Source organism: Eubalaena glacialis, chromosome 5, assembly GCF_028564815.1.
Source record: "Eubalaena glacialis isolate mEubGla1 chromosome 5, mEubGla1.1.hap2.+ XY, whole genome shotgun sequence".
In the NCBI taxonomy this organism is placed as follows: Eukaryota; Metazoa; Chordata; class Mammalia; order Artiodactyla; family Balaenidae; genus Eubalaena; species Eubalaena glacialis.
In genome coordinates, this window is record NC_083720.1 from 38,243,212 (window position 1) to 38,270,790 (window position 27,579).

At 45.4% G+C, this 27,579-nt stretch overlaps 2 protein-coding genes across 2 annotated transcripts in view; both read left to right on the top strand.

The window, feature by feature from the left end:
- Nucleotides 1-1,017: 1,017 nt before the first annotated feature.
- The window catches only part of OTOP1 (otopetrin 1), a 43,164-nt gene continuing 16,602 nt past the window's right edge, over nucleotides 1,018-27,579 (top strand). Inside the window, exons 1-4 of the mRNA XM_061191234.1 lie at nucleotides 1,018-1,423; nucleotides 13,642-13,778; nucleotides 19,149-19,207; nucleotides 25,449-25,579. Coding sequence (XP_061047217.1) covers nucleotides 1,018-1,423; nucleotides 13,642-13,778; nucleotides 19,149-19,207; nucleotides 25,449-25,579 — 733 coding nt within the window. The remainder of the gene's footprint in view (nucleotides 1,424-13,641; nucleotides 13,779-19,148; nucleotides 19,208-25,448; nucleotides 25,580-27,579) is intronic.
- LOC133092016 (elongin-C-like) lies at nucleotides 17,624-18,229 on the top strand. Its single transcript, XM_061191233.1, has one exon. It carries the CDS (start codon nucleotides 17,912-17,914, stop codon nucleotides 18,200-18,202), a length of 291 nt encoding a protein of 96 aa, XP_061047216.1. The 5' UTR covers nucleotides 17,624-17,911; the 3' UTR covers nucleotides 18,203-18,229.

Consider the following 27,579-nt stretch of genomic DNA (forward strand, 5'->3'; position numbering starts at 1 on the left):
GCAGCCCCCAGCCCCAGCTCAGCTCAGTCCGGAAGTAGCTCCCCATTCCCTTGGAGGAGGGAGAGAGATGATCTCTTTTCTTGGGAAGTGGCTCCTGTCTTGTCCGCATCTGGGCATCTCCTGGCAGACACACAGGTACACCAGACGGACAGACAAACATAGACACAAACGGAAAGGACACCCCGTCCCCCTATTCATAGATCTAGGGACAGGAGCTGCCACCCCCTCCCATCCTCCCAGACCCAACCAGACACACCCAAAGACTGACCTCCAGAGAGACACAGCAACACGCACGGAGAAAACAGACCGTAGAAATACGCAGTGACGAGGACAGGCAGACACTCACGCACACGGACGCGTTCGTCTGGGCTCACCTAGACCTCCGTGGTCCGCTACGGAGACGCTCAGGGGCACCAGAGGAGCGCACTCACCCGCGGAGCCCCGGACGCGCCGCTCCGCCGCGGCCACGCTTCCGCGCCCACACCCTCGGGCCGGCTCAGGGCGACACCTTGCCCCCCATCCCACCTCTGGGAGGCACCTGTCATCCGGGCAGGACTGGGTCAGCTGGCATCGGCTCAGGGGACAGAGCTGAGCACAGTGGGCGGGTCCGGGCGCGCGGGTCGGGGAGCTGGAGGACGCGCGGCCGTCGGGGCAGGGCTGGCCCCAGGCCGAGGCACCAGGGGCGGGGAGCGGCCCGCGTGGGTCCAGAGTGGGCGGAAGTGTTGCCCCGGACATTGAGGAGGGAGGGAAGGTGGGCGGTGCGAATTGGGGAGCGCGAAGAAGCCGGGGTCAGCCCGGGTCAGCCCGGGTCGGCGTGGGCGGGGGAAGGTGGTAAGTGGATCGGGTGGGTAACTTGACCGAGAGCAGGGGGCAGAAGGCGGGAGATCAGGCGTCCGAGGGTGATCAGGACAGTGAGCTGGTTGGCAGAGGGCGTCGGGGCTAGGGCAGGGGACAGGGGCAGCGGGTGGGGCCCGGGTCGCAGCCACCCCCGGGACTAGACTCAGTGCGGGTCACTCAATGATGCCCGAGGGCCAGGGGGCGCCTGCCTCTCCCCAGGCGTTTCGGAGCAGCCCGGACAGGGGCTCGTCGGGGCCCGCAGCCTGCCCGCCGCCCCAGCTCCCGGCCCCGGGGCCCCCGCAGTCCCCGGCCCCTCGTCGGGGCGCCATCCGCGCCAGCTTCCCGCAGAAGCTGGCGGAGGCGCTGAGCAGCCAGTATGGGCTGAACGTGTTCGTGGCGGGGCTGCTGTTCCTGCTGGCCTGGGCCGTGCACGCCTCGGGCGTGGGCAAGAGCGACCTGCTGTGCTTCCTCACGGCGCTCATGCTGCTGCAGCTGCTCTGGATGCTGTGGTACGTGGGCCGCAGCTCCGCGCACCGCCGCCCCAGCCGCCTCAAGGACACGCACGCCGGCGCGCGCTGGCTCCGCGGTGAGTCCCCGAAGCAGCGAACCGGCCGGCGGGTGAGTGCCCAGCGAACCCAGCCTGCTCTCCCGCTAGCCGCAGCCCGACAGCAGCTCTGTGCCCTTTCCTCCTTTGACGTCTCTCCTTTAGTCTTTTCTGCCTCCATCCTCCTGCACATCTTTTCTCCCCGCCCCCGCCCACCTTCCCTTCTCTCTCTTTCTTTGTTAAGGCTGGATTATGGCCCTAGTCTCCTCTCTCTGCCTTCAGACTCTTGCCTTACATCCCATCGTTGGAACTACGATTACACAAACCTATTCACATCTTTCCTTGTTTAAAGCCCTGCCATGGTTCCACGGACCCCATGATGGAGGCCACGCTCCTTATCCTGGCATTCAAGGCCCTCTAAGATCTGAGCCCAGATGTTCTCTTTAGTTTTATCCTCTCCTTGGCCCGCATTCTGTGCTCCAGTCTCAAAGGCTTTTAGTTCCCTTCACAATATTTCATGCTTACCCGCCTTTGCATATTCTGTTCCCTCCTCCTGGAATGCCTCCCACCTTCCTTGCTTTACGAGATAGGGCTCAGGCCCCACCCCGTGCTCCCCAGTGATGCTTTTCAGACCCCCTCTCTCACCCTTTGGGGTTCTGACCGCACTCCTTCACCCCTCACTGCGCCCTGGGAAGGCACTGTGCTTCTTGTTGACACTTCTGTCCCCTCTGCCAACACTGGGGGAACTCTAAGATGCTCATCTCTTAGTCCTAGAGCCAACTCAGGGCCTGGTATAGAGTGGGTGCTAAGAAAATGCGGTTGAGATGAATGATGTAATCAATGAGTGCATAAATGTTCAGGCAGCGGGGAATAGAAGCACTTGCTAGGTACTCACAACACATTGAAACGTTGTCAAGACAGGAACCCTCCCCTCCTCAAGGACCTTGCACTCTTGGAAGGGAGATAGACATGATGCAGGTCAAAGGGAGGAGGTGGCGGGGAGTCTGTGGAGAAAGCGGGTGCCTGAGAAATCTTCATGGGAGGGGCCGGGTACATTTCACTCTGTGTGGTCCAGACACATCACGGGTCGCTGCTTGAATTCTCATGTTCGATCTGAATTTAAGTCTCTCTTAGAGTGTGGCTGTCATTTTCCTTGCATGCTCTTGGGCACGTTACTTAGTCTTCCCACTCCCCTAGTTTCAGCATGTGTAGAATGGGAATCACACACGTGTAGGACCAGTGACTGCTGGGTACAGGGTGGGTGCCCAGCACACAGTCACTCTCCCTCCCACCCACACTCCCTTCAAAGGTCTGCCCCGATGACACCTTCTCTACACACCTGGCAGGAATTACTCCTCACTCCCATGGGCTGCCACGGCTCTCTTTGTGTAGAGCTCTTTGGCGCTTGTCAATTTCTGCCTTGTCTTATGACTAGTGGATATAAGCCTTGTCATCTGGATGAGATTTTAGGTTTCTTAGGCTCAGGGACTGTGTCTAGTTCATCTTGCCTTTGGAAAAACTGCACACAACTGCAGCATGGCCCAGATTCCTGCTCTGAAAGTGGTTGTTTCAGGGAGGTTCGTGGTTTTGTGACCCTATAAATGACAGTGAATCCAGTGTCATAGCAAACAAGCAAACAAACAAGGAAACAAGAATAAAATGTTATTTTGAGGTTGTTGACTTAAACAGGCTAAAAAAATATTGCATACAGAGGCTTTTGACCTATGCTTTCCTGTAGTGGCAGGATCCTTCTTGGTCTTTCCCTCACTTCCTTCCTACTCCATCCTTCTGTTCTTCCTTCTTTCTTCTCTTCTTCCCTTCTTCTTCTCTCCTCATCCATCCCTTCCTTTCTCTGTTACCCCTCCCTGTTCCATCCTCCCCCTCCTCCCTCCTTTCCTTTCTCTTGCCCTCCCTCCCTCTCTCCCTCCTTCCTCTTTTTCTCTCTCCTGCCCTCCCCTCATCCTTCCTTCCTCTCTCCCTCTCTCCTTTCTCCCTTCCTTCCTCTCTCCCTCTCCCACCCTGTTCTCCCTCACTCTTCCCTCCTCTCTCTCTCCCTCTTTCCAGGAAGACTCTAAGCACTGGGACCCCAGTCAATGGGTGGATGGTGGTGCCATTTCCCAAGACTGGGAAGACAAAAGGAGGAGTAAGCGTGGGGATGCAGAATCAGGATTCCTCTTGTGGACGTGTTACATGTGAGATGTCCATTAGACACCAGGCAGAGCTGGAGTAAATGAGGCAGTGTAGGAGAGCACATAGTAGGTGTTCAGTAAAGGGTGTGGCTGTCTAGACACTCAGCAAGTTACCCCATAATAACATAACTATTCAAGTGAGCTATGTGGATGATGGAAGTGGTGCTGACCCTGGAAGTCTTGGCTTGATGTCTCAGCTCTGTTACCTTCGCCTTTCTGAGTCCCGGTTTCCTCATCAGTAAAATAAGAATCCTGGCCACCTCTCAGGGAGGAGCTGGGAGAGGTCGAGTGAAAGCTGTTTGCAAAGCACTGTCTATCCCTGTAAATGAGCTGCAGTTTATCAAAGAAGCAAGAGCCTAATTATCCCCAAAGTACACCAGGAGGCCATAATGCCAAGGGAAGTGCCTTCAGCCCCAGCAGGGACTGAGGACTTCCCTGGAATCCTAGCTGGAAAAACAGGTTTGACTTAGCTCTGCCCTGGCTTCTGTGATGGTCTTAGAAGTCTGGGGCTCTGAGAAAGAGCCAATCTGTGGAATTCTGGGCACTGAGGTTTTCCAAAGAAGGTTTTTGGGTCTTGTTACAGGCTGTGAGGCATTTCTTTGAGCAGGAAAACATTCTGTCCCACCTGCTGGGTGTGAGAAAGTGAAGACTTTCTTTGGAACAAAAAATATTGACCAATTTTTAAAAATGAGTGGAAATGATGGATTATTCATCCAGATCCTCTGTTTGCTAAGTAAAGAGATTGATTTCTTCTGGAAGAAGTGGCAGCAGCTGGGATATCTCATGCCAGTCCTGTGTGTCCAGTGACATGAAAACCTAATGAATAGCCACTTCTTCCTGTTAATTACCAGGGTCCTGTTTCTGTTCTGTTTCTGGTCTCTTAAAAGACCGCAGTGGTGAAGGTAGTCTTTTTCCTTGTTTCTGGCCTGTCTCAAGCCCAGAGAAGTGTTATTAACGCAAAATCATGGCAATGACGACAGTAAGACTAATAGCCACATTTATTGAGTGCGTTTGGAATGCTGGTACATTAGAGGCATTGTCCCAGTTGTTTGTCACAGTGAGGCTTTCTTTGTGTGTGTGAATAATCACTCCCAAATCTACTTTTATGAGATCAGATTTCTACAAAGTGCTTTTTACTTAAAATGAGGCACATCCATGTATACGACGCGTTACATCTCTGTCCGGTGCCCCATCCTTGGAAAAGGGCTGCTCAGAGCACTGTGTTAAGGAACACAGTGAGGGGCTGCAAGTAAAGGAGCAGACAGTGAGCTGCTTATGTAAGATCTGCCCAGGACAGGTGGCTGTACAGGCTGTAGAGAGAAAGGTTGGGACACAGTGATGGGTTTTAGAAACAGGCGGTCCAACGTGTGAGAAAGTGAAGGTTGCTAAAAGAAATGGTTCCAAGTGCATGTGTGAAGAGAGGCGGGGTGCCATGCGGGATGGTGGCAGAGAGCAGAAGAGGAGGGAGAGGGGAAGGATGAAGGCTGCAGGACACGAGGATGCAACCGCCCCTGCACCCAGGGGAGCCCACAGTCTAGGAGTGCAGCCAGGACTCACAGAAACCACTGGAGGATGATTGACAGGATGGCAAAACCTGGTGTGCAGTCCTGGGGCAGCGTCTGGTGTGGCCAAGGAGGGAGTGGTCAGGGTGGGTCACCGTGGTATTCCAGCCTACCCTGCTGACTTCGGGGCAGATGCAGCAAGTTCATGAACACGGGTCTGGGCTTCACCTTGTTTCCCTCCTCAGAATGCATGCTCATCTCAGTTTGATCACCTCACTCCTCTGCAGACACAGCCTCTCCAGGTACTCCTCGTTTCCTTGGGCTTCTGTCCCTGCTATGGGTATAGTGAGCCCATGTCAGTGTGCCTAGCAATTCTCCTTTCTTTAAAACAATAGCTTTCTTGAGATGTAGTCCACATAGTCTACAGTTCACCCATTTAAGGTGCACAAGCCGATGGTTTGTAGGATATTAACAGAGATGTGCAACCATCACCACAGTCAATTTTTAGAACATTTTATCATCTCAAAAAGAAACACTGTGCCCTTTAGCTATCATCCCCCAGACCCTCCCCAGGAATAGACAACCATGGATCTACTTTATGTCTCTAGACTCGCCTGGTCTGGACATTTTTATAAATGGAATCACATAATATGTCATCTTGGCGACTGGCTTCTTTCACTTAGTGTGATGTTTTCAGTCTCCCAGCAGTTCTTGGGGTGGGTGTTATCACCCTCATTTTCTAGACCAGGAAGCTGAAAGGGCATCAGGAGGAGGGTTGAGCCCCTGTCACCAGAAATATTTGGACAGAGTGAGAAAGAGAAGAGGGATAAATTCCTGGCTTCAGGACAGAGGGTGTGATATTAGCAGGCGACAGAGAAGGCAAAACCTCTAACTTCCATTTGGTTTCTGTCCTCTTCATCGAGTAGAGGGGTCTTTGGAACTTGCAGGGAACAGCAGAGAAGGTGGCCAAGCCCACTGCATGGGGACAACTCTTGTGACGTCGGGGCAGAAACTTTGGTCTGGTTTTGTTCAGCAGTCTGGACTGAGCTCCCATTCTGTGCCAGGCGCTGGCTGGGCCCTGGGGACAGCAGGATGCTCAGGTTTGGCCTTGCATGGAGGGCTGCAGGAGGGGGCAAAGACGGTGCAGACAATGAGGGGCAGCAGAGCACGATGGCTAAGAGCTCCCCACCAAACCCCACCCCACCCCATGTAGCCTCACTTTTCTGCCCCGGTTTCCTCATCTGTAAAATGGGGAGGATGATACCCCCCAACCATCACATAGGGTTGTATGAGAATCAGTGAGTTTGTACATATAAAATGCTTAGAGAAACCTGTGGCATGTAGTAAGAGAAATACATTATTATTATTAACTAAATGATTCAGTGTTATGATGTGCAGGGGATGGGTGGGTAGGCAGAAGGGTAGCCTGGGGCAAGGGTTTGGGGGTTTAGGGAAAGGTCCCAGAGGAGGACCTTCTGCTTTTGCTGGAGTCTGGAAGTGAGTCCAGAGATGTCAGCGAGATCTGAGTTAGCTGGAACCCTATCTGCAGGCTTCAGATCTTGGTTTTGTCCAGTGGGTAGTGGGGAGCCATTGAAGGTTTTGAACAAAGGGAATGATGTGATCATACTTGTATTTCAGAATGATCACTCCATCTGCAGGGTGGGACCTGGTTTTCAGAGGAGTAAAACAGGAGGCTGAGAGGTCAGTTAGGAATTAAGTGGACTTAGGGAGAATATGTAGGGTCTCAGGAAGTTACCCTGAATTTTAAAAATGATAAAAGAATACACAGAATATAGAGAACTGAGCATGACAGCAACCCCCAGCAAAATTCTGGAGCAGATCAAGATGCAGGGAGTTTTGAGCAATTCCCTCAGGAAGGGGAGCGGTGATCCCCAAGGTCCAGCCTGGGGTCACTGTGAGAGAGTCTTGCCTAACTGCATGCATTATCATGCATGTTTGGGGTTTTGGGATGGGATTTCTGCTCTAGTAGAAAATGTAAACCTGATGTCAGGATTTCAGCCTCATGATGTAGCTGCCCAAAAAGCCGATGCTGGTCGGGCATTGATTGGAAAGGAAGTCAGGCTGAACGTGGAGTGTCACGTCCCCCTTTGAGCATCACGTGGGTGCCTGCAGGAGGGCGGCCCCAGGAGGAGCGAAAGAATGTCTAGTCCAGGAGAGAGAGGATGTGGAGATGGTGGGGTGGAAAATGCTGCAGCCCCACCCCCGTCAGCTCCGGGTCAGCAAACGAGAGTCACTTCTTCAGGGAAGCCTTTCCCGATGCCTTCAGACCAGGTGTGGCTTCCGGGTTGTATGTTCTCATAACACCCTGTTTTCTTCCTAGCACTTCTCAAGCAGGAGATTGTGTCATTCAGTTTGTTTGTTGATCTGACCAGATGGTGAGCTCTTGAAGGCAAAGACCCTGTCTGAATGTAATTACCATTATAACCTGAGCTCCTGGCACAGTGCCTAACGTGTAACAAGTGCCAGTTGATATTTACTGAATCATCAAATGGATGAATGCATGGATGAATGGATGAAGGAATGAGTGAACCATGGCAGAATCTCCAGGGAAGAGGATGGCAGTTCTGGGAGGCTGACTGCAGTTCAGTGCGGGGAAGAGCATTGTAATCTAAGCACCAGCTGGTGATGGAAGGGTGAGCCTCCTAGCCCTGGGCATGTCCAGGTGGAGACCAGATGGCCACTGGTCACGATGCACTGGGAAGCATCCTTGCATGAGATGGGAGATGTAAACTAACTCTGTGGAACCTTCCACCTCTAAGAGCCTATGGTTCAAGATTCTAGACTCCTAGAAGGGATCTGGGAGCCTAACACAGAGGAGGAGTCTCCCCTCTGCCAACACTAGACATTTTAGGACTATTCTCAAGGAATGTGGCTGGGGAACTTTCTAATTGGTTCTAATTCGTTAAGTGTTTCTTTGTGGTTGAGTGATGATGATGATGATAACATCCCGTTTACAGAATTTTCTATTTGTGGGGCACTGTTCTAGGAGCTTTTCATGTTATGACTCATTTAATCTCCTCTACATCCCTAGGAGATAGTCAATCTTATTATCCACATTTTACAGATGAGGAAACTGAGGCACAGAGAAGTTAAGTAATTGCTCAAGGTCATCAACTATAATAAGTGGTAGAAAAAGGATTTGAAGCCAGGCAGTCAGTACCTACCTCTATACTCTGTGTACTGTGTTTTTATAGCATAATTGATTTTTATCAATATGCAAGGTGGTATTATAAAACCAAGTTTATCAATTGTGTGATTCAGTTCTTCTGTGTCATATCTTATGTCTACTAGATCTGTCTAGTTCTGAAATCTTCCACTCTTTTTTTTTAAAGTAGCAGTTAAATATGCAAAACAAAAATGATTTTATATGGGTTATTTGGTTATTATATCTTCCTCATACATTATGTTTTTTTTTTTCATGTGTAGTGATAAGGGTGGAAGGATTCTTTATCCTATTTATTACATCGAACCCTAAATCCCACGTGGTCTGATATTAATATTGCTGTTCCTCCTTTCTATTTGTTTTCATTGCTACTTCCTCTTTGCCCACCCCTCTATTTTCCACTATTATCACTTAGTTAAAAGTGTGTTTCGTATAAAGAACATATAGCTAGGTTTTGTTTTTAATTCAATATTCCCATCCCTTAATTAATGCGAGACTTAGATCATTCTAATTGTAATGACTTATATCCCAGACTTTATTATTTCTATTTTTCTTTATGTTGATTATAATGATTTATTTTACATATTGTTGCCTCATTTGCCTTTTCCGCATGTTTGCTTTTTGGAGCACTTTGAACATTTTATTGTGTTTTTCTATTCCATTAATGGCTAGATTCCCTTTTCTCATTCTCATAACCAGATACATATTACTCCATTCTTACCTGAAAACAAAATACGCAACATTTCCCCCAGCAAGACACATGGCTTCCCACTCCAAGATCCTTCCACCCACTCTCTATTCCAGTGAGACAAGACCTTTAGAGTATACATTTGTTTCCCTCTTTTCCCCTAGTACCCATCTTTTTACCATGAGAACTTTGAAAGGTTTTTCATCTCTGCTCCCTACTCAGTCATCCCCAATTTTATTCTGTATCACAAGTCTTTATATAGCATGTAAATTACACATTTCCAGACAGTTTATCTTCATCCATTCGGATTTAACCTGTCTTATCTTGCTTTATTTTCTATTAATCTGTTTATCTACTGGACTATTCACCCATTCACTCATTCATCCATCCATCATCCATCCATCCATCCAACCATTCTCTATCCAACCATTCTCTATCCATCATCCATTCATCCTCCATCCATCCATCCATCATCCTTCCATCTATCCATCCATCCATCATACATTCATTTACACCCTCCCTCCCTTCCTTCTCTCCTTCCTTCCATTATATGTCCATCTACCTCTTCATTCTGTTGCAAAGTTTGTTGCTCACTATCGTTGCCTCTCCTCTTCGTCTTCTCTCATTAAGAGGACTCTCTCCTAATTCACTGGTTGTTTGGTTAAAGCCCTTTTTCAGGTGAGTTATGTGGATGATATTTTTCTCTTGTCCTTTTTTGTCTGTTCAGCTGTCACCTTCTCAGAGAATCCTTTTCTGACCACCACCATCAACCTCAGTCCTCTTCCCTGCTTTACTTTCCTTCATGCACTTAGCACTTCCTGACATTTCTTCTATGTTTATTATTTATTTGTTTATTTTTCTGCTTCCCCACTCAATGTTAAACTCATCAAGGACAGATACTTTATTTTATTGACATTTTTATATCCCAAGTACCTGGATCATAGTTGAACAACAAATAGTTGTCAAACAATTATATTTGGCATACCTTCAAATATCTTTCTGTCTTTTACCCTGACAAGTGGGTGCCATCTTGGCTGGGAATAGGGTTCTTGAGATGCAGTCCTTTCCTTGCAGTGGACTCTAGCTACTCTTCCACTGGCTTCTGGTTTCCCACGATGCAGATGAGAAGTCTGATGCCAGCTCATCGCTCTATATTTTGTGTACTCCACAATTTATGCAATACTATATGTGTGTATTTTTGTTTCTCCAGCAATCTTACTTGTTTACCTTTGAGCCCCTGGCAAAATGCCTCATGCATAGTATGAGTCCCTAAAATATTTGTTGTACAAATAAATGGATGGAAGGATGGATGAAGGAAGGAAGGGCTTTAAGAGCGTGAGAAGGCACATGATGTGTTTGTCACAACTCTTGAAATGTCAGTAGCAAAGATCAGTGGTTCTCAAGGTGGGGTCCCAGATCACCAGCATCACCCCACCTGTGAACTTGTTAGAGATGCAAATTTGGGGACTCCATCCCAGATCTATTGAATCAGAAACTCTGGGGGTGCAGCCCAGCACTCTGTGTTTTAACAAGCCCTCCAGATGATTCTGTTGCAGTTTGTGAGCCACTGCTGTGGACCAATCTCATTTTATAGATGGGAAAACCGAGGCCGGGAGCCATGGAAGTGACCTGTCTGAACTCCCATGTTCCATTGGTGGCACAGCCAGATTCCCAGAGTTACAGCCTGTGCCCTTGCCACCCAACCAGGCTGCCTCACCTCATCTTGCTATTTCTCTTTGTAATCAAAACGAACCATGCATTTGTCAAACCATTTCAAAGCCCTGGGATTGATTCTCCACTCTTACGAAGTTTCTGATTTCACTGGGGCATTTCCAGGATATAAGAAAATGTGACTTAGAGTTGTTTCTATAACGCTTTGAGCAATGGAAAGGAGCCAGGTGATTGCATTACTCTTCACTGGAGGCTTCTTAGGCCAGAGCTGTAATATTATAGCTCCCTGTTATGGCTCATGCCCTTCTCTCTTCTCTTGCCAAAATTCATGTCAAACACGATCCAGTTTCCTCTGTTCGTGGGAGAGAATGTATGAATGGTGGTTAATGTTGGCCCAGAAGGGGGATTAGGGGCTGTGACATTGATCAAGTCCCCACCATCATTATGGTTTTCTTGCTATTTTTTTTCATTTGGTTACGAGTTTCTTTTTAATGTATTTTGCATATTCCTTCCCAGTCTTATTCATATGCATATTTTTTGTTTGTTTTATTTTGTTGTCAGCTATGCTGGATGTACCATCAGAGAACTTGCCTTTCTTCACTTCACTAGCACAGCCCTTTTCATGCCACTGCTCTAGACCCCTCCCTATCATTTTGGAAAAATAAACTTTCTATTTTACAGACGAGTTGCAAAGATAGTACAGAAAGTTCCTGTATACCTTATACCCCTTACTTTTATTATTTAGAGCAGGAATTTAGGATCAGAGAACTGAGATTTTTGAGCAGAACAGTGACACTCTTAGATGGATCATTTTGGGGGGAAAACTTCTAGAGGACTTGTGTTGTTTTGGCCAAACTTTGTTGAATGTACGTCCCTTATCAGACCCTGGAATATGCATGAGGTCAGTACAATGATAAACAAGACATAATATTGTCTTCTACTTTCAGCTTGTGAGGCCAATAGTAGAATTTGCTTTATATATATTTAAAACTTTTTAAATTGTGATAAAATAAACATAACATACAATTTACCAACTTAATCATTTAGGTGTACAGTTCAGTGGTGTTAAGTACATTCATACTGTGAATTCATTACAGTTGTAATGTCCAACACTCTTTCATCTTGTAAAACTAAAAGTCTGTATCATTAAATAACTCCCCATTTCCCTCTCACCCCAGCCCCTGGCAGCCACCATTTTGCTTTTTCTCCCTACGAATTGAGCTATTCTAAGGCATCTCATAGGAGCACAGTCATGCAGCATCTGTCCTTCTGTGACTGGCTTATTTCACTTGGCATAATGTCCTCAAGGGTCATCCACGGTGTAGCAAGGGTCAGAATGCCTTTCCTTTTTAAAACGGAATCATATTCCATTGCACAGATATGCCACACTTTTTTTTTTTAAAAAACAGGGCAATTAAAAAAATAAAATTATTTATTTATTAAATATTTATTTATTTATTTTTGGCTGCATTGGGTCTTCGTTGCTGCGCGTGGGCTTTCTCTAGTTGCGGCGAGCGGGGGCTACTCTTTGTTGCAGTGCGCGGGCTTCTCATTGTGGTGGCTTCTGTTGTTGCAGAGCATGGGCTTTAGGTGTGCGGGCTTCAGTAGTTGTGGCACAAGGGCTCAGTAATTGTGGCTCGCGGGCTCTAGAGCACAGGCTCAGTAGTTGTGGCTCACGGGCTTTGTTGCTCCGCGACATGTGGGATCTTCCCTGACCAGGGCTCGAACCTTGCCCCCTGCATTGGCAGGTGGATTCTCAACCACTGCGCCACCAGGGAAGTCCCTGCCACACTTTATCCGTTCATCCATTGATGGACACTTGGGCTGCATTCACGTTTAGGCTATTGTGAATAATGCTGCCATGAACATGGGTGTACATGCTTTGTGTACCTGCTTTTGATCCTCTTGGGTATATTGCTGGACCATGTGGAGTTACTGTTTTTAAATTTTTGAGAAACTGCCATACTGTTTTCCATAGCGGCTACACCATTTTACATTCCATCAACAGTGTATAAGGGTTCCAATTTCTCCACATCTTTGCCAGCATTTGTTATTATTTTACTTCTCTCCCCACTCCTTCTCTCCCTCCCTCCCTCTCTCCCTCCCTTCCTACCTTCCTTTCCCCCTTCCCCTCGCTCCCCTCCCCTTCTCCTTCCCCCCTCCCCCCACCCCTTTTCTTTCTCTTTTTTGGGTAGCAGCCATCCTAATGCATGTGAAGTGGTATTTCTTTTCTTTTTTTTTGGCCATGGCACACAGCATGTGGGATCTTCGTTCCCTGACCAGGGATCGAACTGCACCCCCTGCAGTGGAAGCATGGAGTCTTAACCACTGGACCACCGGGGAAGTCCCTGAGGTGGTATTTCATAGTGATTTTCATTTTCATTCCCCTAATGATTAGTGATGTTGAGCATCTTTTCATGTATTAATTATCCATTTACATATGTTCTTTGGAGAAATGTCTATTCAAGTCCTTTGTTTATTTTTTATTTTTTTATTAATGGTTAAATTGTAGTTCCGTATAGAGTATGGACACTCACACCTTATCAGATATACGATTTGTGAATATTTTCTCCATTCTGTGGGTTGATAGTGTCCTCTGATGCATAATTTTTTTTTCATTTTGATGTAGTCCGAGTTACCTATTTCTTACTTTTGTGGCTTGTGCTTTTGGTGTCATATCCAATAAGTCATTGCCAAATCCAACATTATAAAGATTTCCCCCTATGTTTTCGTCTAAGATTTTTACAGATTTAGGTTTTACATTTAAGTCTTTGATTCATTTTGAGGTAATTTTTGATATACTGTAAGGTAAGCAACCAGCTTCATTCTTTTGCATGTGGATACCCAGTTTCCTAGCACTAGTTGTTGAAACAAATGTACTTTCCCCGTTGAATTGTCTTGGCACTCTTGTCAAAAATCATTTGACCATTTATGTGAAGGTTTAATATAATTTATTTTGAAATGATATTAGTGCATATTAACACTTATATGTGTGTATTTCTACCCTTCCCCCTCCCCCAATTTAGGTAGTATCACATTGTTTGCAGTCATTACCATCATCCTGGGATGCCTTAAAATTGGGTACTTCGTTGGATTTTCTGAATGTTTATCAGCCACAGAAGGAGTTTTCCCTGTTACCCATGCGGTACATACTCTGTTGCAGGTAAACCACACGATGCTTCTTGCTTGTTGCCTTGATTCCTGTTAAGTGTATCCCAGGGTATATAAAACAGTCCTTCAGCTGCCTCCACTGTGAAGTGGGACTGTGTCCTCTTGGCCATTTTTGTGGGAATCTTAAATGGCAGAACTTACACTGATGAAGAATCAGGAAACTCTGCCAAGTCAGAGCCCACCAGAAAAGGCTCCGGGGAATTTTAATTAACCGTTTTATTGAGATATAATTCACATACTACACAATTCACTGATTTAAAGTGTACCTTTCAGTGGTTTAGTATATTCATAGGGTTGTGCAACCATTACCACAATCCATTTTAGAACATTTCCCTCACCCCCAAAAGAAACTTTGTGCCATTACAGTCACTCCTCTGAGTCACTGAGACCTTTTCGTTGTTCGTTTGTTTGTTTGCTTACTTGTGGATTAAATTCTTTACAAATGAATGACAGGTTCATTCTCAGCCTTGGTCAACTTGGTGTGGGTAAGAAATAAGGATTTGATATATAATTTAAACCTATAGCTTAGAATCAGAAAAATCTCATGTTTGAAAAAAACCTTAGATGGATCTCCAATGCAGCTTCCATCTTTGGCAGAAATCCCTGGAAATGGCTATCAGAGTTGAGATAACAGTAAAAGTAATAAGTAGTAGGTCTATAGGACTTTTGCAAAGTACTTTTCATTTTCACTTCGTGTAATGCTTTCAACAACTCCACGAGAACAACTGTCGGGTTGTCACACTAAGGAAGAAAAGGAGACAAATGACTTGCCCTAAGTCACAGCCAAGATGCCATGATTCTTTTTTTTTAATTGAAGTATGGTTGATTTACAATGTTGTGTTAATTTCTGCTGTACAGGAAAGTGATTCAGTTATACATATATATACACACATTCTTTTACAGATATATTGAATACATTCTTTATACATATATACATATACATATATATATATATATATATATATATATACACACAATCTTATGCATATATATATATTACATTCTCCATGATTCTTCTCCACAGAAGTCACCCAGAAAGACCATGAACTTGGTCCAGGGATACTGTTATTGCTCAAAATATTTCTGTATTCCCGATTTAGGAACATCCTTCAGGACCTATTTCTCACCTCCGAATGCCAAGGATGCCATTTTTAATCTCAGTCTTTTATAAGAAAGTGGTCTCCGCTCTGCACCCAGGTGACTGCCAGTCAGCTCTTGGTGACCTTATGGTGTTTCTTGAGATCAAACACACTCTCACAAGTGAAGCTCTGTGAGAGACGAGCCTGGCAGCAGTTTGCCTCCGCGGGAGAACAGGGTGGCAACATCGGTGGAACAGGGTGGCAGCTTCCAGGGAGACTTGTTTGAACGGGTCGCCTTGTGTTTTGAGAGTTGTTAAGGGCTGAATTGTGTCCCCTGCATTCATATGTTGAAGTCCTAACCTCCAGGACCTCAGAATGTGACTGTGTGAAGATAGGTTCTTGACAGAGGTAATTAAGGCTAAATAAGGTCATGAGAGTGGGCCCTAATCCAATAGGACTGGCATCCTTATGAGCAGAGGAGAGGAGGACACAGACACACAGTGTGAGGACGCTGAAGGGAGGTGGCCGTCTGCAGGGCAAGGAGAGGGGCCTCAGGAGGAACCAACCTGCCAATACCTTGATCTCGGACCTACGGCTTCTAGAACTATGGGAAAATTAATTTTGGTTGTTTTAAGCCACCCAGTCTGTGGTACTTTGTTCTGGAAATGCCAGTAAAGGAATACAAGAGTTAATTGGCTATTTATTCCAGGGGCGTCCAATCTCATGATGACAGTCTTATAGTGATGCCAGTGACAATATGGAAAGCCTTAGGGGACCAGAAAGAACTTCCTTCCTCCTCCCTCCCCCCCCTTCCTCCCTCCTTCCACTCTGCTCTCTCTCTCCCTCCCTCCCTTCCTTCCACACGGGGCAAAACCCTGTGTTCAGTACTATGAGTCCAGGGTTGAAAAGCCGTCATCTGTGCCCTGTGGAGGTGTCAGAGCGGGAGACAATCACCAAAACAGACTCTGTCAGCACTGTCAATGCTTTGACATAATCGCCCAGAGGGGGCGCCAGGGAGGGCCTCTCACTAGCTTTGGGGTGCGGAGTGGTTGTCAAGGAGAGAGGGGTGTGGTGTGTCAGACACCATTACAAAGGACATTTGGGGCTGTGAAGTCTCTCCACCAGTTGGGGAGAAGATGTCTGGCCCGTGGGGGGAGGTGAGCAGGGGTGACGGGCCCGGACTGGAGCCATGGTTTAGTGTAGGACTGATAATCATGGACCTGGCTTTGGCTCACACCAGCAGTGTGACCTCGGGCAAATGTCTTAACCTCTCTAGGCCTCATGGGTCTCATCTGTAAAAATGCCTCCTTCATAGGGTCATTGTGAGGATTAAGGTGCTGTGTGTAGAACACTTTGCAGTGAGCGCTTGGTCAAGGCTGACAGCCACTTAGGAGCTTTGACTTTATCTTGAGGGCAATGGGGAGCCATTGAAGGTTCTGGGCAGAGAAAAGACCTGGACAGATGTGGTTTTCAAAAACTGTTACTTGGTGGGTTGGGGATCTCTTTCTTCCTCATTTAAGGCATTTGGTCAGTAGGTTAATTAATCAATCTTTCTATACCTATTGGACACTTACTACATGCATTTGCGACATTAGATGATGGGAGAATAAAAAACATGACTTTCTAAAACATACTATTTATTTTTAAATTGTGGTAGAGTACACATACCATAACATTTGCCACCTTAGCCATTTTTATGTGTATGGTTCAGCAGTGTTAAGTATGTTCACATTGCTGTGCAACCCATCAGCAGAACTCTTTCATCTTGCAAAGGAAATTCTGTCCTTTTTAAACACTAACTCCTGATTCCCACCACCCCTGGCCCCTGGCAACTGCCATTCAACTTTCCATCTCTATGAATTTGACTACTTTCTGTCTCTTTGAATCAGACAAGTGGAATCATACAGGATCTGTCCTTCTGTGACTGGCTTACTTCACTTAGCATAATGTCCTCACGGTTCATCCATGTCTTAACGTGTCAGAATTTTCTTCCTTGTTAAGGCTGAATACTATTCCGTTGTGTGGATGGACCACGTGTTGTGTATCTATTCATCCACTGTTGGACACTTGGGTTACTTCCATCTTTTGACCATTGTGAATAATGCTGCTGTGAACATGGGTGTACAAATATCTTTTTGAGACCCTGCTTTCAATTCTTTTGGATTTGTACCCAGAAGTGGGATTGCTGGGTTGTATGGTAATTAAAAAATATTTATTTAAAAAATATAGTATAACATTACTGAAAAAATTGAAAAAGAGACTAAAAATGTGTCTGTAAGCCCATTAACTGAAATATTTGTTGCTGTTTTTATGTTTTCCCTCCATTCTTTGTACTCAAGTGTACATTCTTGGCAAAGTTTTACATGTAAGGTGCAGAATTTACTGTTTTGAGTGTTTCACTTAAAAAATCATGAACATTTTTGTGTTGCTATGTAGTCTTTATCAAGCATCAGTTAAGTGGTCCTTTAACTTAGAATTCATAGATAAAAGCTAATTTATTTCAGTGTTTCCCTATTGTTGGGTTGAATGTCCTCTTTACCAGGAGTCACTGCTATCTGTTTTTTAAATTGTTAGATGTTTCGAGAATCATGCCTAAAAGTGTTTTCTAGAGCAGGATAGTAAATCTTAGGTGAAACGATGTGGAAGAGAGAGTATGTGTAAGTGTAATTTCTTGTGTGTTGTTTGATTTTCTTTTTTATAGCACTTAATTGAAAATGAAGGCTAGACGGCGGCAGGCAGCTGGGGGTGGGGGGGGGCGGCCGTGGTGTAGGGGCTGTGGCGGTGCGGGTGGACCCAGTGCGGTGGCTGCGGTTGCTGCGGGGCTGACGAGAAACTACTAAAGTTCCTGTGGACGCAAAGTAGAATTTCATAAGAACATAATGGTTCCCTACTTTTGGGATTGCGTGAGGAGTGAGGTCTTTCATGACTCATTTAAATTTAGATTTGTCTGAGTATTTCCTCCTGAGTAGATTCAGATTAAACATTTTTGGCAGCGGTAGTACATGGAGAAGAGAAAACCTATGGTGGCTGTGAGGGCCCTGACGCCATGTATGTCAAATTGATATCTTCGGATGGTCATGAATTTATTGTAAAAAGAGAACATGCGCTGACATCAGGAACAATAAAAGCCATGTTGAGTGGCCCAGGTCAATTTGCTGAGAACGAAACAAATGAAGTCAATTTTAGAGAGATCCCTTCACATGTGCGGTCAAAAGTATGCATGTATTTTACCTACAAGGTTCGCTACACTAACAGCTCCACGGAGATTCCTGAATTTCCAATTGCACCTGAAATTGCACTGGAACTGCTGATGGCTGCAAACTTCCTAGATTGTTAAATAAAATAAATTATAATAAACTGTTAACTTTTTTCAGTATTTAAAAAAAAAAAAAAAAAAAAAAGAAAATGAAGGCTAAATGAGACGAATTTATAAAGTGCCCAGCTGTGTTTGGCACGTCGTAGGTGCTCAGCATGTGTTTGTGTTTAAATAAGGCCCCAAATGCTTTTAGAGCTCAGAAAGTGCCTGGGACAGAGGAGGTGCTCATTCAATGTCCACCAATGAGCGAGTTGAGAGCAGAGAGATTTTACTGAAAAGGTACCTGCTCCAGGCACTGTTCTAAGTAGTTGACATGGATTATCCTATTTCACTGCTCACAACACCCTCCAAGGTAGGTTCCACTATCATACCCATTTCATAGATGGGAAAACAGACCTGCCCAAGGCCGAGGGAGCCAGGATTTGCACACGGGTCCGATACAGCCCCCATCCTGAGTTGCTTCTAGTGACTGCGTGGTCAGGGGCCTGGGCAGCGTATATAACAGAGTGAAATAAAAGACCAGCTAGAATTAATTCTGTTCCTCATTTAAAGCACTCAAAATCTGGTTTCCGGCCACTGGCTAGTAACAGTTCAGTGAATATTTCTCAAATGAAGCCCGATAAGGATGACATAAACACGTGAACAGGGGTTGCGGTAGGCAGGCTGCCACTCCCCAAGCCCTGCCCCGCGGCAGACTCGGCACTATTTCCTCCTAAACCCGGAGGCCTCCCTCTGATTCTCACGGCAGTGCCCCTGCAGCACTGTTCCCCCCCACACCCCCGGGAATGGCACTGCCACCTGAGATGAGGATAGTGACTTGCCATTTTTGGGCGGGGGAGGTCACTGCACTGACTTCCCCAAATTTTTTCACACCTTTCCCTTAGGTTTTATAGCTTCTCAAGGGTGCAAATACAGTGATGGCTTTCCCATTGATGTATCTTTCTTTTCTTCCTTTATTTCCGTTTAGGTGTACTTTCTTTGGGGGCACGCAAAGGATATCATCCAATCTTTCAAAACACTGGAAAGGTAAAGATCGTGGGTAATTGCTTACATGTTGAATTTAATGTTCATTTGGAACAAACAAAACTCATCACTGCCATCTTGATTAGGTTTTTTTTTGGTTTTTTTGGGGGGTTTGAACTGACTTTATCATTCTGTAAATGTGAATTTTACAAAGCGCTTTACAATGAACCATCACATCCTTTTGTTTGTTTGTAACGGATTTCACCTCCTGAAACGGCTCTGAGCGCACTGCAAGCCCTCGGTTTCCTGGTCGCTGGCGGACGTTGTGTCTTCTGAGTTATGATACGGTGTCAGCTGTGGCGAAAAAGCAACAGTCTGGACTCTGCCAACTAGCTTGCTTGGTTTTTAAATGAGACCGAGTCGCCTCTCCATCCTGACAAGCAAAGCCTTCATTTGTGGCCTGGGAAGGGGACCCTCCGCTTTGGCCTCTCTGGGACAGCTCTGGAAGTAGGGTGTTGTGGGTTGGATTTCACTTCTGCTGTCTTAGAAACTTCCCCTTTATGAGCTTCAGTTTTTCTCATCTGTAAAATGGAGATAATAGCATAGCCAGCCTCTGGGGACTGGATGAAATAATTGATGTAGAGCTTGTTCCTGGCACAGAACAAGGACTCAGTAAATGTTGTGGCTCTATTATTACCTCTGTCCTCCTCTCTCTCGAGATGACTGTGAGGATGAAGGGAGAGAATCTATAGGATAAGAGGGTGAATTACCTAAATGCATGGTATGATTATCACGTAAGAAAGCCTCTGTGCACACATACAGAGGAATCAAGGGATCACTATTTGGTTTCTAGAAAGATCCCTCATCATATAAACTGTCAGTGAGGAACAGAAAAGTCCCCCAGTACCATTTGAAATGAAAACTGCTATTTAAGAGAGTGACTTCTGTAAGACCACTGGTTGGAACTATTTTAATAGACTATTGAATTAGAAATAACTTTCACCAACCTCATTATGCAAAAAGGATCAGCTTCAACAAGGAGTGAGGCATCTATTGAGCTCCTACTGTGTGCAGAGCCTGCTGCCAGGCACTGGTGGTGATAGGCAGAGGTAATGGGCCAAGATAACCAGGCATCTGAGCATCATTCCAGGAATGTGCTGCCTGTGTTCTCCCCTGTACAGCCCCAAGCAGTGGCCTTGGCAGTGATCTTTAACTCCCATCTTAACACGAGAAGCCACGCCTCTTGGCAGAAGGCGCCACTGCTCTGCCTCCAGGGAAGGAGAATGGACAAATGGGGTCCAATGGATAAGTCAGGGACAAATGAAGTCCAGGCCCCGATGACCCAGCAAAGGCAGCTTTAATTGTCCCTTAGGGCAGGACAAAGACTTCCACATCCATCCTCATATTAAATCCAGGCTCTGCCAGGGTAACTATGGTAACTACTCTTCTCTGCATTAAATGGATGTGGCAGTTTAGGGGACTTACCTGGGTCTCCAGAGTGCAAGTGGCCAGCTGGGGATTTCCATCCAGTTTCTCCCATTTTGTGTGCTGGACCAGGTCACCTGGTCCTCCTTCCATCAGTGAGCCTGGGCTCCACTCGCAGCTTGAGGAGAACACTTGCTGATTTTGTTCTGGGGCATGGGTTTCACTTCATCTATTCCATAGACATTCTTTTAAAAATGTCACTTTTTTTTTTTTTCCTGATAAAACTTGTAAGGGTACAGTGGAATTAAAAATCATCATAATGCCACTGTTATGGACTGAATGTTTGTGTCCCCCCCCAAATGCATATGTTGAAGCCCTAACCCCCAATGTGATGGTATTAGGTGGTGCCTTTGGGAAGTAGTTAGGTCATGAGGGTCATTAGGTCCCACTAATTCCCCATGATGGGATTAGTGTTCTTATAGAAGAGGAAGAGACACCAGATCTCCCCCCTCCTCAACCCCTGCACTGAGCGCACCCAGAGGAAAGGCCACGTGAAGACACAGTGACAGGCAGCCATCTGCAAGCCAAGAAGAGAGGCATCACCAGAGACCAACTCTGCTGGCACCTTGCTCTTGGACTTTGAGCCTCTAGAACTGTGAGAAATAAATGTCTGTTGTTTTGTTGTAGCAACCACAGCTAAGACAGCTGCTACCCAGAAGTCACTACTCTTCACATTTTGGTCTGTTTTCTTCCAGTCTTTTTTCGGTGAATAGATATATATTTTTTTCTTTTTCCTTTTTACAGTTGTGTTTCTGGTGAGGCTCTCTTCCTGACTTTCTGGTGCTGCCTTCTTGCCATGTCCCCATATGGCCTTTTCTCTGGGCAGGGAGAGAGAGACCTCTCTGGTGTCTCCTCCTCTTCTTATAAGGACACCAGTCCTATTGGATCAGGGCCCCACCCGTATGACCTCATTTAACCTTAATTACCTCCTTATACTCCATCCAAGTACAGTCACATTGGGGGTTAGGGCTTCAACATATACATTTTGAGGGGCCACAATCCAGTCCATAACACCTCTTGTTGGACATCGAATTTGTCTGAAAGTTTTTGTTGTTATTATAAATAGTACTGTGATGAACATCTTTGGCTAAAAATATTTTTGAACATCTCTGATTCTTTTCTTTTTTAAAATTTATTTTATTGCAGTATAGTTGATTTACAATGTTGTGTTAATTTCTGCTGTCTAGGAAAGTGATTCAGTTGTGTATATTTCTTTTCCATTACAATTTATTGCAGGATATTGAACATAGTTCCCTGTGCTATACAGTAGGACCTTGTTGTTTATCCTCTGGTTATTTTCTTGAGTTAAATTCCTAGAAGTAGGATTGTGGGGATAAAGGGTGAGATGTTTTCAACAAATGTATATTGGGTAGTTTGACCTACTGGGAACTCCTGGCTGAATGAGATGGACTTTCCCATTCATAAAGCATTTTCTTTTACACATGTTACTTATGAGAACCTCTCACAGTAGTCCTGTCAGGGACAGTAGGTATGATCATGATCCCACTTAGAGATGAGGAAACTGAGAAATGAAGTAAGTGTCCAAGGTCAGGCAGCTCGCCTGTGGATAGCTGGGCAGGATCTGAATGCTGACTTTAAATCTACTGCTATTTCCATGGCATTGCAGTGGCTGCAGTGGCCAGCAGGGTTTGCTGGGTGAAATCTTTCTCTTTGATTAGTTGACATCACAGTATATTAGATATATTGGGATTAACAAAATATCATTAAAGTTATTTTCACCTGTTCCTTTTTACTATTCTTTAAATGTGGCTACTAAGAAATTTAAAATTACATATGTGGTTCACATCAGTGTCTTGCATTATCTTTTGGGGGATAATGCTGTTCTAGGCCATGTATGCAGACATTTCCCACCAGGATTTTTCATCTGAGGGAACCCTATAGGACTGGGGCCTAGTCCTGCCTTGGCCTTGCTTGTTGAGCAATTGGAGACAAGTCTCTCCCTGTCTCTGGGCCTCTTTCCTAAACTAGATAGTGAGTGGTTTGAACCAGATATGCTTATATCTTGATTTAGCCTGTTTTTTGTTTTTTTGTTTGTTTGTTTTTGTTTTTTTTTAAATAGGGCAAAGTGTTAACCATTTTTGAGTTACCACCTTTCAGTTTTTTGTTTTTGTTTTTGTTTTTTCGTTGCACTGGGTCTCTGTTGTTGGCGCGCAGGCTTTCTCTAGTTGTAGTGAGTGGGGTCTACTCTTCGTTGTGGTGCGTGGGCTTCTCATCGCAGTGGCTTCTCTTGTTGCGGAGCATGGGCTCTAGGCGCGCGGGCTTCAGTAGTTGTGGCACATGGGCTCAGTAATTGTGGCTTGTGGGCTCTAGAGCGCAGGTTCAGCAGTTGTGGTGCATGGGCTTAGTTGCTCCGTGGCATGTGGGATCTTCCTGGACCAGGGCTCGAACCCATGTCTCCTGCATTGGCAGGCAGATTCTTAACCACTGCGCCACCAGGGAAATCCCACCTTTCAGTTTTAGATTTAGATGTCTCTAGAAAAATTGGGAGGTTTGATAATCCAATATGTGCATGGCAACAAAGAGCTAGAGCCAAGTTGGGGTTGTTCCCTCCAGATGGGGGGGTGGCTGCTCAGTTAGCTACAGTCCCCAGCACTCCCTAATGTTATCCCAGGCCTGCTTTATTCATTGACATTTCTTGCCATGCCCTGGAGTTTTCAAAACTTCCCTCTCCTGGACTTACCCTTTTCTCTGATCTTTCGAGCCAGTATTCCACCATCCATGCTTTTAGTGCATACAAGGACTTTTCTCCTGTGTGAGAATTCCTCTTACTGGTTTGAGTCCTTTTCTTTTCTCAAGAGTGAAGTTTCGAGGAACAGCAGTTCTGAAAAGAGAGCTGGAAACATAAATTGAGATTAGAAAATGGCTCACAGAACCCTTCTTTATTGTGGTCTGGGGTTATCGGATCCAAGTGTGAGAAAGGCAGCTTGGCATGAGGAAACAACGCCTGCCATTAGTTTGTAGGACAATTTCCAGATCAAATCAACAGGAGGCTGCCAGTTCGCAGGGAGCGTTTGTGGCAGAACATCCTGCAGCTGTGAGCGGCATTGGTATTACCTGCTCAGGTTCAGTGGACCTGGGATTAGACAACGCCATTTGGACCAGGAAAGAGGAGAAGAAAGGGGAGCTGTGTGCATTATAAGTAAAAGAAAAGCCAGCCAGCCGGAGGCAAACAGCATTGTCTGCATTTGTCAAAGGCTCTATACAATGCCTCCCAGATGTCCCGGGGAAGGCTGGCCACAATCTATAGCAACTGGGCAAGCATGAGGGGCAAGCAGATGGGCAAACAGCTGACTCAGACACCCCCACGCGGCTGTTTCCTTCTCCACTTGTGCCTGGACACTGGGAAGCTGCCAAAGGAAGCCGGAGTTCAAATGAGGAAAGACTTTGCTTGCAGTTGCTCGTGGGAACCCCAGGGGGTCATCTGGGGTTAAAACTCAGAGGAGAGGCAAGGTCAGGGTTGAGGACCCAACTGTACCATTCTTCCTGTAGGGAGATTATGGACAAGGGTGCTCTTGGTTACACGGGGAGGGGGCTCACATTCTCTGGGCCTCTGCTCTCCAACTGAGAAGTGGTCAGTTACACACAGGTTTCAAGGAATTCCTCTCTCAAATCACCTGTATCTGCTGCACCTGCTCCATGCAAGACCCATTGTTAAGCACCCTGGAAGCTACCAAAGTGAATACATCTTAAACTGGCAGCCATGGGGAGTCTTTGGAGGTTTTGAAACAGACAGTGACTCCATTGGAACCATATTCTCCCAGATCCCTCCTCTGTTCTCCAGAGTCCAGAGTCCACCCTCTATGTCATTTCTTTTCTTCTTCTTTAGGAGGCAGTGTGGTCAGAGGCAGGGACAGAACTCTGAGGTCAGACTAGAACAGCCTTATCGCTTCCTAACTTTCAAACCCCAAATGCAGCTACTTATTCTATTTGTAAATAATATGGCCTAATTCCTAAACCTATCCAAGACTACAGCAGCTCAACAGTGTCATCACAGAGCAGGATCTTTCTATGTTTCCACTCTGCCACCCTCAGCGGGTGAGGGTTTCATCCCATGCTTGTTGCTTCATGGTCACAAGATAGCTGCCACAACTCCAGCCTTCATGTCTGTATTGAAGGCTGGAAAAAACGGGGAGAAGGAGAATAAGTAGGCTTTTCTCATTCTGATCTCTTCCATCAAGAAAGCAAAAGCTTTTCAGTAGTGCCCAGTAGACCTCATCTCACATCCTACTGGCCACAGTGGCCATGCCTAACTTCAAGGGAGGCCAGATAGTGAGCTTCTGGTTTGTTTTGGTGTCTTTAGAAGTAAGTGGTAAGACAGAGGGGGTGGATAATGATCATTGGGTTGGCAAACCAACAGTAAAGGCATACCCAGTTCTCCAGATTTCCGATGTAGCCCTTTCATCTTTCCTTCATTGTTCTCTTCCCTTTTGGAAGAAAGGGTTTGGGGTATGGTGGGGTTGGTTGCCTGTTTTTAGTAAATTTCCATCCCTGTATCCCTGCTTCCAAGACCCAGATTTTTTTTGCTTTGTTTTGTCCCGTAGACAATGAGTTGAGTACTGGCAGGTTCAAGATTAAGGCAGAATGCCAAGGCTGTGGTTTTGGAAGGTCCCATGGAACTGCTTCTCCCAGCCAGACAGGGGACCCACCCAGAGCCTGAGCTGCCAGATGAAATCACAATCACTGCTGAGAAGGAAGCTTGTGCGTGTGCCCGTGTACATGTGTGCAATGTCTCCATCTCACCTCACGGGGCTAGGAGCTTCCCAGGGCTGCTCAGGAAGCGAGTCTTTGTGTTTTTCAGGTTTGGGGTGATCCACTCAGTGTTCACCAACCTGCTTCTTTGGGTGAACAGCGTCCTGAATGAGTCAAAGCACCAGCTTAACGAGCACAAGGAGAGGCTCATCACCCTGGGCTTCGGGAACATAACAATAGGTGAGTGGTAAGAGTTGCCCAGCTGCCATCTTGGAACAGCTTGGAAACTTGCAGAGACCAAAATGTCCATAGATGGAGGTACGGGTTTCAAAGACCTGCAGGATCCACCCAATTCAACATCGGCCAGACAATCCTCTGTTGTTGAAAGTCTTTCAAAACCTCCTAAGTCTCTCATCCTGCTTCCATAAGTAGGGTGTGCTGAGCATAATTAAAGGTTTCTTCAGTGACTCAGGCACTTGTCAGATCCAGGGGTCATCATTTTGATCACCATTTCTCACGGTCCAGTTTGGTATGGAAATGAATGTCTTTGTTTACAACTGTGAAAGATTGGTGGTTGTTTCTGTTTGTGTTTTTAATTAAACCTCTATTACCAGTTCTTTCTACTAAAAATAGCTTTAAAAAATCCATAGAAGTCTAATGGTATGTTGTGGTTAATTGGTTTTCGTTCATTTGAAGTTTTTATTTAACTCTACTTAGTTTATAATTTTGGCCCATCTTTATTCCCCCTTGTTCCTATTGGAGTGCCTGTCTCATGATTCTTCATTTTCTTCCAAAATTCTTTAGCATTTGTGACCTGTTGCTTCTGTATTAGAGCACTGGGGTTGAGAAGAACGTGGGGTAGAGGAAGGTGCAATGTACAGGGGACTGATGTCTCAGGTTTGGGTCTTGTTCCCATCATGTTCTAGCTGTGTGACCTTTGGAAACCATTCAACCACTCTGAGCCTCCCTTTTCTCTTTTATGAAGTGAGGGGACTTGAACCATGTACTTTCCATGAGTCCTTCCAGCTTTAATGCAATGCACATCTATCCTCTCTGTACAAACCCAGGTCAGTCCCAGAGAGCAACTTTAAACCCGTTTCCTCACCAGTGGGGTGGGGATGACAAAATCAGGGGGACACACTTATATTTCTTCACCACCCCTAACCAGCAGCCCACTCTTGGGAAGGCCATTCTCTTTGGGCCCCGTTTCCTCATTGGTATCAATAACAGTAACAGCAGTGACAACAATAACAAAAAATTTTGTTAAGCATTTTCTGAGTGGCTGGCACATTAAACTCTTGTCCCAACACTCTGAGGTAGGCAACAGTGACCTCATTATATGGATGAAGCCATTGAACCACAGAGAAGTTAAGTGACTAACCCAAGATCACACAGCGAATGGACGATTGAGCCAGGATTTGAATTCCAGCAATCTGGCTCTAGAGACCTTGGTGAAGATGGGATTAGATTAATTTATAAAAAAGGACTCTGTCAGCTCTAACATTCTGTTAATCTGAACCTTTTCTCCTGAGTATTTCCCTTGTCTTTTGCATTGTATTGTATTGTGTTACAAGTGTTGGGGAAACTCCTTATGAATTGAAAATTGCAGTGTTCTGCAAAAGTGAGGGTAATTAACACTACTACCAAGCTTTTTTGGTCTGATTTTGCAAGTAGTATCATATAAATTAAAACATATCATAAATTAAAACAATGACAAAATGTAAAGAAAAAATCCACAATAGCACCTACCCAGAAGTACACTTAAATGCTGTTAACATCTGGTTATTTTTTGGTCTTGTGCTATTTATATATTTATAGTTGAGATCATACTGTACATATTCAATCATTTTTTTCTACAACATACAATAAGAAATAGATTTTACATTGCAACCCAAATGCACACATACCTGTATGTGTGTACACATGAAATAATAATCTTACTATATCAGAGACACTCAAATTTCTATTGTATTTGATTCCATTCATTCAATCCTATTTTATTCCATTGCAATTCCATTAAAAAAAATATTGGTTGCTACCCTCTAAATTGATTTCACAACTGAGTTCTGGATTGTGGTATGCATTTAAAAACACTGGATTTACAATTTGTTCTTAGTTTTTTCCCATTGTTATTGTAACAATTATTTTCCTGTATCATTAAAACACAATTATAATTTTTAATGGCTGCCTACTATTCTACTGTAAGGATGTACCAAAATTCATTTAACACTTTCTAAATT